Raw genomic sequence first — 14,525 nt, 5'->3', positions numbered from 1 at the left:
AGATAATGAGGATAACTCAGACTGTCTCAGATCTTTACTAAACTCCAGCTCACTGAAGCACTTTCAACTTATATACAGCAGAAGACTCAATATGAAACTATTTATTGAGAAAACAAGAAAAAATTTACATGTGGAAGCAAATATTGACTTCTTAATATCCTTCCATTATTCTATTATTGCTGGCCTTTGCTAAGTGTACACATTATAATACTAAATAATGTAATGGCCATCAGGCTATGGTACCAAATGACATAAGAGAAGTGTATGCTGTGAAGAGGGAGGTTGGGGGGGAGAAAGCAAGAGGTAAGTAAAAAGATAAGAATATGAAAAACTCCACTCCCAAAAATTTCCATGCTTACAATTGTTTCTACCATGAGAAAGTAAACAGAAATCTACTATAGAGAAATAAGCAACATCCATATAACCAAAAACCAATCCTATCTGTGGATAATTAAGGGCTTATGGAAACCACAAATCAAAATTAGCCCTAAACCATGTCCATGAACTCCAGAGACCAGGCATGACTCAAAATTTACCAAAGCAAGCGAAAACTGACTTGATGCTCAGATATCCGTGAAACTTTAATTTTTACTCAATCTAATCTAAGATATGTGTAATTTTTTAGCTGGCAAAACTAACCCAATCCTGAATCTGATAGTGCTGGTATATGCTTCAGACTCCTCACAGCTTACCTTCACAAAAATTTTCTTTCACATGCTATGACATCTAAGGACAAAATGCTTCGTGGTTGTCCCTGGCGACATTTTCCCTTGTAGCAAGACATTGCACCAAATGCTTTTAAATCATATACTTCCCCAGTGCTCCTTTGTAACAAGACATTGCCTCAAATGTTTTTAAATCATATACTTCCCCAATGCAAAAGCTTGTAGCCAACTTACTCTAGATTCAAAACCCTAGACTTAAACTAGGGACCCAGTACAAAAGATTGCATGACTTTCATAACAAATAAAATTCCCTGTGCCATGAATGAGTAAGGAAAGTCCGTACATTTCTAGCACACTATTTCTTTGATTGCCATGTGTGAAAAACATCCTGATGGTGAAGCTAGTGGTCCATGATTTTTGGCATTCAATTTTCTTCCGGAACTAATTTGCACCCAATAGCTTTACATCAAAGTATCCATGATACAATAATTAACAACTACCTTGTCTAGGTTTTGTTATAATTTGAGATATAAGAGAAGTGTAGACATTTTCTTCCAAAATAGAGGAGTATTTGAAGTCCTTAAGGACTACTGACTGGCTAGATAGTTTCTTTACTAATCAATTGTCTCAACTTTCATCCTAGACTCTTATGTATTTATATATTGTTTTATACATATAGGCCACAGTGAATGTGTTTTGTTATTTTATGCTGTATTCTTCACAACTTAGCATGAAGTATGCTGTAATTCTATATCTGGAAATAGTTTGGTGTTTTTGTAGAGGCACCAGCTTAAAACTTCCATAAGCAGATATAAGAAACTTTTCAGTTGACTGTTGAGGCAATGTTTGGGGCAAAAGCCCGAGTTATATAGGAAGAAAAAACAATACACAACTCTTCTTTTCCTTTTCTGTGCCGGGGGTGGTGGTAGGGTTGAAGGATGCAAAACAATAATTCATCATTTCTTCTGGTGGATATCGCAAAAACTCAGGTTTAAATGAATTAACTCCATTGAATTCTTTTAAATAATATAAATGACATGATATGTTCTTTGATCCAATGTATACACATATGTATACCTTTTTTCTTGGCTACATCAGAGTGGATCTCCACTTAGATTTGGTCAGATCTATATTAAATAATGGGTGTCTCACATCAATGATATGAGGCATCGCATATAATCTACTACCTCTAAATTGCTTGCACACAAAAAATCATATGATTGGAGATCCCTAGCCTATGCATCAAGTAGTCAGAAAAAAATGTACTGCTTCATGTTATTTAAACTGTCCAATTTTTTGATCACTTGATATATAGGTTGGGAGTCTTTAAATCATATTTTTGGTGTGTAAGACATTTAGAGGTAGTAGATCATATTTAACAACTTGGATCATCAATGTGGGACCCCATCATCCTATCTCAACCTGATTGGATTGGAATGGAGATCCACTCGAGTATAGCCAAGTCTCTCTCTCTCTCTCTCTCTCTCTCTCTCTCTCTATATATATATATATATATATATATATATATTATATATATATATATATATATATTATATATATATATATATATATTATATTGCTATACTCTCATATCTCATATGCAGATCCAATCCTTTTATTATACTCTACCGACCTGCTTTTGCTTGTTCTCACCCTGTTGTTTTTTTTTTATTGCACTTGTGCAAAGATAGAAATCTGAAGCCTTGCTAGCTGCAAAAGTCAAAAGGGATTCCAAATTAAGAATTGGATTTTTTTTTAAAAAAAATGATATGAAAACTGTTCCTTCCCCACTAGTTAGCAAGTTTGGATCATTTTGGCTTGGTTTATCTTTGCAGCAAATATAGAAGGTATATACAGATTGCAGTTGGAAACTTGGGATTTATAATTTGTGATCATCTTATGCAGCTATTAAATGTTTACTTGCCTAAGTATGAAACTGGGGGAAGGTTTTGGCCTATTGTGCACAATTCAACAATATTCTCTCTCATACTTATGCACATAATTGCCATTGGAATCTTTGGACTTAAGCAGCTTCCTCTTGCGTCGAGCTTAATTCTGCCACTTCCTGTGCTTACACTTTTGTTCAATGACTATTGTCGGAAACGCTTTCTACCCATTTTCCAAGCTTATTCTGCTGAGGTATCTATCTATATCAAGTTATAGCTAGTTAGTTATCTCACTCTATGTTTGTATTAACTGTATCTGTAGCTGTTGAGATAAATGCTTACACTTAATATTTAACAAATTTTGCCAAAATGCGTTCTATCCATCTTCTATGATATTCTGCTGAGTTTTTTGTCAACTGATAGTTATTTCCTTTTCTCACATTTGCATTCCTATTTCCCCATGAATGTATGCTCCAAAGCTTTTGTGAATAATGTGATATATTTAAACAAGTTCATGATGTATTTCAAATAAGTGGGAAACTTTACATCTATGAAGAACTGAATATATGTGAATGCTTAAACTTACTATGTGATGAATTTTTCCAAAAATGCACTCCATGATTACTCTGCTGAGATACTTGCCAGCTGATAGTTATTTTCTTTTTCTTACTCATTTTGCATTCCCATGAATATTTGCTAAAAGCCTTTGTTGAATAATATGATATTTCTAAAAAAGTGCATAATGCATTCTAAATAAATGAGAATCTTTGCATCTGTGAACAACTGAATATATTGATTTTTTTTTTGCTTTATTTGATTTACCATTGATATTTGTCTTATTTGTAAAGAGCATAGGGAATCCATGCAACATCGGTTTGTTAAGTTGGTCCAAAAATAGTGATAGGAATAATAGGACCAAACTTTTCCATTTATGATGGAAGAGGATGACACTCTAGCATTATAGAAGCATTAGCTTTAAAAAATGCTGATAATGTGCATTGACTTATAATTCCGCAGTCATGCATGTTCTCACACACATGCATACTTTTGAGTTGGGACAATTAGTTAATTTGTTGTTTTGTTGGTGCTGAGCATTTATTGGAGAGATGGATATATATATATATATATATATATATATATCAATATATCAATCGGTAGAACCGTCCCGAACCGGACGGTTTCGGCCGTTCCGCATTATACCGGTGGTTCACCGGTACGGTTCCAGCAACGGAAACGAAATCTGTTGTCGGAGGCGGAGAAGGAGAAGGAAAAGAGAAAGAGAGAGCAGGAGAGAGAGGGAGGTCGGCGGAGGGTGGCGGAGGCGCGACGGAGGCTAGTGGAAGCCGACGCCGAGCCCTTTCGCGATTTATGCGGCCATTCTCCTGTTTCGTTCGAAACAGGGGTCGGCTGCTTTTTAATTTCTTGATTCTTAAGTGAAGTCGACAAATCACTTGCACGCTTCACTTAAGAATCGCGAAATTAAAAAGCGGCCGGCCCCTATTTCGAACGAAATAGAGGAACGGCTGCGTAAATCGCGAAAGATCCCAACGCCGACCTCCGCCGACCTCCCTCCCTCCCCCGCTTTCTCTCTCTTTTCCTCTCTCGTTCTCCCTCTCCCCCGTTTGTTCAACTGTGTCGGTACAAGCCCAGCTCGGCACGGCACAGCATGACGCAGATCTGTACCGACTCGTCCCGCCAGAAAACCACATACATACATATATTCGACATCTAGATTTGGAAATACGATTACCAAAGTTCAATTTGTCAGAACTCTGTGTTTATATAAAAGATTAATACCAGATTGTACTTTGGCACTACTAAATGGTGATGGTTATTTTGAATTGGCATTCCCTTTCTTCATTACCATCTTATTTTATGGATAGAGAATAAAAATGTTCAAGGAGATTGAATGATTTGTAGAGGTGGCAGATGATTGATTTGACTATCAAATTTGTTGATTTAAAGCAAGTATTTAAATATCAAGCTATGAAACTATGGTGATCATGGGTTGGTAAGGTATAGTATGTGATATGAGGGAGCTACAAGGCTGATATGCCTTGATATGGCATAATATGCGGCAATACAGGCCATGTTTCCTAAAATTAGGGCAGGTTTGGGGTTCCTTCTACTGGTCCTTGGCTAGTATATTATGGTACAGCTGGTTTGGGATTGGTGAACTTGATTTTTACATCCTTGATTCTAAATCTAGGATTTTGCATCCAACGAAGCTTAGGAGATTATCATTTGCTGGCTAACATGGTGCATCTGACCAAATCATCATAGCTCTTGAGATGCCTTGAAGATTGTCTTTAAAGCATCAAAGATAAACTTTGAGGGGTGCGAATGAGTCGAGCTCGAGCTCGCAAGCTGCTCAAGCTCGACTCGGGTCCAAGCTTGACTCGACTCAGCTACTATTGAGCTTGAGTAGTTTTTCGAGCCGAGCTCGAGTAGCAAGATATTTGGCTCGAAGGCTCACAAGCCTATTCGAGTTTATATATATTTTTAATAATATAATATATATATATATTATATGAGTAGGCCAAGGCTCAAATTTGAGCTCAAACTTGAGCTCGAGTATGACTTGGTTGTCAGTTGATCTCGAGTATTTGTCTTTTATTCTCATTGAGTCGAGCTCGAGCTTAGAATATTAAGGTTCAATTGATCTTGAGTCGAGTTTCGAGCTGAGTATTTTGAATTGAGTCGAGTTCGAGCCTTTAGCTACTCGACTTAGCTCTGCTCGATTGCCCTCCTATTAAAAAGAAGGTTATGCCGTTGGAGTGGTGTAATGTGTCACATGTACCAGCAATTTATGGGCATTATTCCGGGTCATTGTGCCCAATAAAGTTGGAAAATAAGATTTGCTTTACCGATCGGTACCAGTACATACTGATTGTACCGGTATCGAATTAGTATGCGGCATGGAAGGCGAACCGGCTCCTGTACCGGCCATATCGGCATTGTAATATGATGGTACCAGTATGGGGTCTGGTATGGAGACGACGAACCTTGCTGGAAACTATGTCAGTACCATGGTTGACAGAAGCAATTTATAAAGAAACATCTTGATATTGAGCTGATCTTCAAACCCTTCAATTAAGCTATCTACAGAGATTGGTTAAGTTTGGCCATGAAATGGTCTATGGACCAACCCTTCCACTTGCTTGACTATAATCAGATCTCATAGTTGGTTGCCTTGAAGGAAGTAAAGAGCTTCAAGGTTAAGAAATCATGTGTTCATTATCTTGTTATGATAGTCTTCCTGAGAAGATCAAGCTGTGCATGGTATTTGGTTATCTGGATGGAGTGCCAAGAGGCATCTGAGTCAAATGGAAAAAATGGGCTCCTTTTCTTTCAAATTCAAAAAGACAGACAATCAAGAACGATTTAATTTGTACATATGCATGAATTTTATCTTGCTTGAAGTCTTGTTGCCACAAAAACGTTCCAGTTAAAAATGTCAAGGAAAGGTTAACATAATTTAGGGAAGCAGATTTTTATCTTTCTTGAAGTACTATTGGCACAAAAACATAACCATTTATAAGTATCAAGGTTAACATAATTTAGGGAAGAGGACAATAGAGGATACTTAATTGTTTTCTTCTTCCTCTTCTTATTTGTGTTAGACACTGAGGAAAACCAAGCATGTTTTTTTTCCACCGGACCCTACAATAACCATCAGCAATACAGATCTAAAGGAACCCTTCTAAGGTAACATTTTCTTTCCACAAAAAAGAAAAAGTTTCAGTTTGGTACCTGCACACAAGCATACCAAGTGTTGGCTACTGTACCAACCCAGCTCCCAGCTGGTACTGGTAATTAAAACATTACGTTCAACTGCTTGGTTATAGTCCGCTTTGCTATTTATTATTGATGACTATCTTGCTTGGGATGAGATAACAAAATCCATAATTGTTCAATGTACTACTTGAGCATTGGAGGTAACACTGCTTGATTAAGCAATTCCTGTAACTAGTTTCTGTGAAACTTCACCATCTATGCACAAAACAAATAAATTGTCATGAGCTGGAAAATCAACCTAACAATAGAAGAGTTTACTACCGAAACTAATCACCTCTCTTAAGTTAATACCAGCAGTAGTATCAGGTGGTAGCCTTTGAGGAAATTTTCCAATGCATGCTAAATCACACTAATTCAGATTTCAGACATGGAAATAGGTCCATTTTACAGGTGTTTTTGCTAAAATATAGCACAAGAGATTGACACAGAGTTATCGTGCATCAGATATAAGTAGGGTTTCTTTAAGGCGTCTACCCGACATTGATTAATTGAGTCAAAATGAGCCCTATTTGTTTTTGAACCGCTGCTGGGAATAGGGTTGTTTGGGTTTCTCGGTCCATGCATAATGTTAATTAACTAGCCTTATTCCATTTATAAAGAGCCGAGTTTATAAATTGACTATTGTTCTATCACAATTTAATAATGTGCTAGACCTGGCTTTCCAACCTGACGACAAGCCTCTAACTATTGCTTCTAGGTTTTTGGGTAAAACAACTCTATGTAGGAGAAGGGCTTCGCATGAAATCTGGCCATCTGGAAGATAGGTAACCTATCTTGTGGTCCCACAATTTGGTTACCAGAAGCCCAATGAGCAATCCTTTTAAATTCTCCTTGAAGGGGAAGTGATCTAGGTGATGAGGGATAAAATTTAGGTTTGGTATAGGGAATTGCATTCATCCAAGTTAAACCTTATAAAGCACCACATTAAAAAAGAATCTCTGCAAATTTTCATCTTGAGAGGCTGAATTGTCAACATTGGAAATTGTTTGTTATGGTCAAAGTCATTATAGCGTATTATAAGAAGTGAGATCATCCCCATTTAGTAATGGATGGTTTATCGATTAACTTATATAGTGGACTTCCTTGAGGTAGAGTCTTCAGAAGTCAGAATCCTTTATCAAAACACATACCGGCAAGCCTGGGTTGACTGCTGAACCTTATCTTATTAATTTTTGTGTAGAAATCCTCAAATCACATGTCAATGTTGTAATGTTGTACTCATCAGGACTCTCGAGCTTTATACTAGTTGAAGCACAAATTTATTTTTTCAATAATTTAGCTCTAATAGTTCTTCCACAAGATCAATTTTAAGTGAAAAATGCGTACATGATTCCAGAGAAAACAGGTATTAAAATTGAAGATTTGGACGCATTGAAGTGTATATAGTCATGCTTGAAACTTCCTTCTAGAGCTTTTTGGTAACCTAATCATATGGAAGTCTTAAGTTTCAACTATAGTTTTTTTTTTCCTTGAATATTCAAGGATGTAATTCATGATGCATCAATCTATAGCCAGTGGTGAAAAATCAAGTATCCGTGCTAAGTAGGATGGCATGAAATTGGATGACTTCACCCAGCTAGATCAAATCCATATATCTTGGTGAGATTTTGATTCGTGACTCCAGAGGGGTAGCGGTTGACAGCTAAATGAGGTTGTTAATTGCACCCAAAGGCCTGCAGTGGTCCAATTATTGCCACAAGTGCCATGGGCCCTGTGGTTGGGTCCAGGGATCCAACATGCGGCCACCAAGTTGGGATGTTTTGACCCCAACTATGCTAGTGTCTGATCCTCTCTTCAGCAGTATGTCAGTAGGCAAGTTCAAATGAAGGGAGCAGCTGAAGCTGGCTGCCAATCCAACCTCGAAATATCCAATCATATCTGATGCCCAACTCTTAGGCATCCTGATGGATGATCTATGTCCATATCTACTAATTGATTTCTCAAATTGAGTCTGCTTTGCTTCTGTAATTTTTTGTATTTAAGTCAGGTTCTGAGGGCAACTATGCAAGGGGTCCTAAAACTTATGTATTCAATTATTCCTTAAGGAATCGAGTAATATTTGGCTGAGTGCACGTGTGTTTTTCTTGTGGAGGGATTCATGACCCTTGGTTGATTTTTGGGGACCTTAAATAGAAGTTGGTGGATTCCACAGAACCAATGAATAACCTTGAAAGTCCTTGGTGAATTCTAGGCTTGGTGAAGGCTTTCGTAGTGCTAACTTGCTGCTTGGCCTCGAAACTCTCAAATCCTTATTGTAAGTATTACTTTTTTAATTTGCAATTTGCTTTCTTGTGGGAGCTACTTTGTCATTTTCCAGGGCAAGATTTTTTTCCGCAGAATGGGATGCCCTGCTCTCCCGCCCTGTCCTAGTGGCCGTCCCAGTAGGTTCTCTCTCCTCTTCTTCTTTCCCTTCCTTCTTTCTTTCCTCTTTGTTTGTATTTTCCTTTCCTTCTTTCTTTTTTCTTCTTCCTTCTTTTCTTTCCTTTTTCTTATTCTTTCTTTTCCTACTTATATCCTTTGGTTTTCCTCTCCCTTCCTTTCTTTTCCTACTTATATCCTTTGGTTTTCCTTCTCTTCTTTCCTTCCTCTCTTTCTTCCTCTTTCTTTTGCTTTCCCCTCGTGGATGGGTTTCAGAAACCACCCCGGTCCCGGTTCCCACTCTCACAGGAACGGGACAGGATGGCCAGAACAGCCCCATCCCGCCAAGATTTAAAATGTTGCTCCAGGATAGGAGATGGTTTTAGGATCTTGTCACTTTTTTAGGCACCCCAAAACCATGCACCTGCATTCCTTAAGCAGAATTGGTTCCACAGCAACACTTGATCTTGCATAATGCAATCAAGCCAAGGCAATGTCATAATAGTGTTTGTTGGTATTAGAATCACACTTCTTAAGGAATTTCCATAGTACTGCAGAAGTCACAATTCAAACGTGAGACTCATGCCATCTGAAACTTCAAATGCCTATGTAGCTACATTCAGTTCAAACCAGAAAGCTGGTTTCGGTCAGACTCAACTTCCTGGTCAGGGAAAAGTCAGGCAGCAGTCTGGAACAGACTTCAGTGTGGAACACACTTGGACATAGGCTTCGGAGCTTCCAACACCAACACTTAGCTCTTTGCGTCTGAACACTTCTGGTGGTGTATTTTTTTTCGATACTAGTTGGATATCAGGTCAATCATATGTCTCCTCTTTGGAATCTGATCGAATTGATGCCCATACTGGCAGTAATGAGTCCTGCAGAATGTTTAGCGGTCATCTCATGCTTCTTTGAAGCAGAGACCTCCAGATTTGTGTTACGGCCATGAGTGAGATGATAGTACCGATTTCCACATTGATAGATGAAGGTAAGCATCGAACCTTGCAGGCCATAGTCCAGGAGCTGATGGCCCAATCACTTCAGAGCACCATCGCTCTGGTGCCTCAATTATCTGGATCTGGGTCAAGAAAGCTGTAAGATTTAACTAATGATCCAAGATAGTGCATGTCACTATGGCCTATCTCAGATGACATGTATATCCAAATAATAATGATTTAGTTATGAAAATTTGCTGCTCGTTTTTATTTAATTTTCATCTTTTGTACTTCCATTTTTTCCTGTGAACTACTTTCTCCTTTCTCTAAAATTTCAATGGCCCACCAAACAACTTACAAGCTGATACTCAAACCAAACAACTTGCAAGCAGACACTGATTTCAGTTTCTTCTCTATCTTTCTAAAATTAGAGATTACTCGGTTGGTGACATCTCTTTAACACCATATACACATGGGAAAGCCAACTAGATATTGCTTAAACTTGCTATATAGGGTGTTGGAAGATGGGATCGAGGTATAACTCTACAACACCTACATCTATTAGGGTCTGTTTGAACAGTCTATACTGTAATAGTTTCTTCCATGCAATGGCACCAATTTTCAAGATGTTGAAGAACCCAATTACCCCTTAAAAACTAGTTTTAAAGATAAAATGGTATAATCGTAGCCCAATAGAAGTAGCCTAAATTAGCCAAAAATAATGAGTGCAGAACATTGTATAAAATTCTAAATTAGTTAAATTAACCCTGAGGATGCTACAGTCCTTTCTCTTGCTAGTCTACAGTGATACTTTTTTAGTTAAATAACTAATGTGCCAATGCAGCAGATCCATCAAGCTATATGCTAGCTTATCTGGATATCTTATTATAACACATACTAAATTTTTCTGCTGCAAAACATCTTACGCGATAGGACTGGAGCTCTAATCTTATCAATGACAAACACATAAGCTTTGCGCATTTTTCTCCTAAATATCTGAATGCATTAAACTGATCCCTGATGCTCTTGAAAACTTATTAAAATTGAGGCAACACCTGTTATCCTGTTTTGGTGGTTGGATATTCTGATGTGCAGGAATAAAGCTAGAGTTTGTATGCCATGTCAAGATACATTTGCAGCATTTTTTATTAAATGGATTTCCTGCTTAAAACTTGACCGACTTTTGTGCCGTTTGTTTTGTTTATAGACTTTGATAAGGAAAGACCGAGAAGATCAGAATGATCCAGCAAAAATGGCTGAGTTCTTTGACAAACTGGTTACTGCATATCGTGACCCTTCTCTTATGCCAATCAATCACTTTCTGAACTCAAATGAGCGCACCTCTCCCCTTCTTTTCTCTGCTGATGGTTGACATTGGGACGATTTTCTGCTAACAAATGATATTATCTCTGCTGGGATCGAAATGGTGCTGAAGCATAAAAGAGGTGAAATCAAACTATGAGGGAATGTAATCTTCTGAATACATTTTACATCCATTGCAGCTTTATATAGATATGGATCCCTGGACATAAGTTACTTGATTGCCTCAGGGAGCAAGCATTTCATCTGCAAGCCTTTTGTGAAATGTTGTAGTTGTATGGAGATGATTGTAGTGTCTCTCTCATGCAAACGTTTAATGTACATATGTGCCTTGCTGTATATTCAGTCTCAAGATGCAACTTTGTCATTCAATTCGTTTCAGACACGACTGCGCTGTTGGTTTGATCAGTGGAGCTCCATACTGTGCGATGTACTAATAATGGCTATCTGCTATTATTTTCCTTCTGGCATGCTTTGTGATTATGGATCTTGAAGATGTTTCATCTGTAGGGCCCACTCTGGTGGATCTGAAGTGGCCTAGTATTTACTAAATTCTGTTTGTGCCTGAGCTTGTGTTTCGAAACAAGCTCTTGGAAGGATGAAAAAAATTGTATTGTCTAAGAGACATGGTTGGTGCGGTGCAAGTTGAAACATCTTGGAAGGCACTGAAGGAAAATTCAGTAAGCTGCTTCTTTTATTCTGTAATGCTTCCATACAAACATCATAAAGGGGTGAACCTATTGGGTTGGTTCATGTAAGTTGCATGTGCTAGGTTAAAGAACATATCACTGGTTAGATCGGTGCAAGTATTTATGACTATAAGATATGCCTGCTGCTGCTGAAGGTAATTAAGTGAGATGAGAACAGATCAGAAGGATGCAATTGATTAATTATAATAGTATTTCAGAAACGTCAAGCATTATTATTGGCAGGTGAATTGGTTTCATGGCCGAATGCTGGGAGTGCAGTGTTTAGGAAAGCAATCACATATTAGCAGCCTCTTCCAGATGGAAGCAAGTCAAGAGCAAAAGCTACTCATTTCACTATTTCCAACGATTTGGTTCAAACCCCATAGAATTTTACACACCATGACATCACTTTCATGCAATTGCTCAGCCACTTGTCTTCTTTTACTCCTCAGGTGATAGTCTTGTATGGGAAGGGATGCATCCCACTCATTTAAGGGAGCAGTTGGGGTATGACGTCTCTGGGGCTTACACCTGGAGATAGTTCTGTAACCCTCTTGAAGCCCCTTTCTAAATGCCTTCCAAACTTAACACGTTGTTCGGGGAGTCTCCATGTGGCACGAAGCGTATTGTCCCGAGCCTTCATCATCCTGGCCATTGACTTATGGCTACCAATTGGAGGAGTTGAGGGAGAGTACTCGGATAATTTCATTTATTGTGATGAAGACAAAAGCGATACCAGCGGTCGCAAGGGACATCTCCAGTTCTTTGTCAGAAAAGATTGGCATCGGTGAATCTTTCGCTCTGGCCTCGCCATGCGTCTTTCTCGCGTTCGGCTGTGTGGCGATGTTCCCACTGCAGAGTGGTGGAAATCTCGAGGAGTTGAAATACTAAAAAAACAGCTGGAGGGTAGATTTCTTTTTTTTTTTTTAGGCACTTGCACTGTTCTGTCTCTTCTTTTGGCGCGAGACTTGTTTCTTATGCCGTACTTGGATGATTCCTGTCGCGATGTCTAGTAGTCATGCTGCAAATCCCACTTGTAATGCATACAATTTCTTCTTAGTAATCTACAGACCAGCAAAGGCCGCCAGTAGTTGTGCGGTCATTGGTCTGACAATTTAGACCAAATGTAGACCTCTTAATCCATGAATTTGGCAATTAAGGCAGCAAATGGGTTGAGCAAACCCATTACAAGATCAAAGATAACAACTCAGTAAAATGTGACCTGTTTCCCATTACTCCAATTGTTGTGAAGAAAATGTAGACAAGTCTGTAATTCTTATCAACCCAGGCTAACATAGCCAACCTAGTCGAATGCATCCATTTTAGTACACTTTTCACCTTGATTCCAATATGTGAGGTCTGTAGACAACTATGAGTTACATAGCAAGAGTTGTTCACTAAATATATACCAACCCTAGTATAGACAAGAACTCAAATTTTTGTGAAATGCATTAAAAAAAAAAAAAACTTAGGCAATGTTTGGTACTGTTTTTATTTTCTTTTTATTAAAAAATTATAAATATGAAATTTGATGAAAAAATATGTTTGATTATTCTATTTTTGTTTCTGTTTTTTTCACTTTCACTTTTTTTTTTTAAAAAAAAGTGGATTTTACCTTTCTCCTTATGACCTTTCTTCTTCCATCTGATCTCGTCCTTTGCCCCATTGCCCCCCTACCATGCTGGCTTCCTAGGCCTCGCTAACCATCTCTCCGTCCAGTGCTGAGCTATTCTTTGTTCCTGACTGTATTGTTGGCCCCATTCATTTTGCATCTTCCTCAACTACCTCTCCATCGGCCTTTATTGTTTAAAAAAAAAAAAACCAAATATATTTTTTATTATCAAAAATCTAAAAAATAGAAATTGAATTTTTATTTTTTATTTTTTTTAGAAAAAACAAAAAGACAATCATGCCGAACGCAGACTTAATTAGCTCACACTTACAATTTTATTGTACAAACGTCAGTACTAGCTTGGCCAGGTCCTACTAAAATCTCGAGGGCTAGACGTGCCTTTTAGCATACAACTCAGTCAGGTGGCCTGGGTACAGGCGGCTTTTCGACTAAGGAAGCCGGTAGAGTCTAAATAGACCAGTTCTGTGGGTAGAGTCAACTCACAAGTTGACTGGATCCACGACCAGACCCAATCTATCCTTTGTAGCCCACAGTCAAGCCGTAGCGGCAGGGTAAACCGCGTCCCATTTTCTAACAATACGCGGCCAACGTAGAAAACAGGGCACCCATTTGTCTTTAGCTCCACGAAAATGAGCTGAAGCTTAGCTACAGTAGCCGGTTCTTGGAAGCAAACTGGTGGAATAATTTCTCACGGCCAGGTGCTAATTGATGTATGGCTTCCATGCCTCTCTCTCTATAGGAGATACTGATGGTGATGGACGTTGATAGGCCTTGGAGAGACCGTTACCTCCTATATAGTTCATCAGCCATGACAAAAGCAAGCGATAGGAGGAATTCTTGACCCATCTAATATAATATGATGGCATGGTTAAGCTATCAAGGTTGCCTTGTCGATCCTTCCGTCTCGCATCGCATGGTGGAGAAAGCTTCGATCATGATACCGAGAATTTCGAGCCATGCAAAATGGCGCATACATGCGAAATTCCTATTCTTCCATGAGTTATTAGATTGGACACAAATCAAATAGGAGATGCTTGTTTTTTTTAAGGTGGCAACTAACCACTTGTGGATTATCATGAATGGTAATGAGGAGTTGTTCCTATTTTTTCCCCATGCTTGTTACATTCTATGCATAAAATAGGCCAACCATTTTCAGCTTTTATTCTTAAAATGTACTGATTATTTTCATTATTATTTTTTTTTTGTAATTTTTTGGAAGAAAGTCTTTGCCGATTGTTAAA

General features: G+C 38.3%; 1 protein-coding gene across 2 annotated transcripts in view; it reads left to right on the top strand.

The window, feature by feature from the left end:
- The window catches only part of HYP1 (hyperosmolality-gated Ca2+ permeable channel 2.3), a 28,205-nt gene extending 16,871 nt beyond the window's left edge, over positions 1-11,334 (top strand). Inside the window, exons 9-10 of one of the 2 annotated variants that reach the window (XR_015976468.1) lie at positions 2,501-2,804; positions 10,850-11,334. Coding sequence is in view for 1 of the 2 variants with exons in the window: in XM_008782731.5 (XP_008780953.1) it covers positions 2,571-2,804; positions 10,850-11,014 (399 nt within the window). In the remaining variant the exon portion in view is untranslated. The remainder of the gene's footprint in view (positions 1-2,500; positions 2,805-10,849) is intronic. The other variant, XM_008782731.5, reaches the window with a different exon arrangement.
- The last annotated feature ends 3,191 nt before the right edge of the window (positions 11,335-14,525 follow it).

Source organism: Phoenix dactylifera, chromosome 1 (assembly GCF_051530095.1).
Source record: "Phoenix dactylifera cultivar Ajwa chromosome 1, Ajwa_hap1_PhDact_Kaust_v1.1, whole genome shotgun sequence".
NCBI lineage: Eukaryota > Viridiplantae > Streptophyta > Magnoliopsida > Arecales > Arecaceae > Phoenix > Phoenix dactylifera.
The sequence above is the reverse complement of the archived record's forward strand: the minus strand, read 5'-3'. Positions and strand labels throughout refer to the sequence as shown.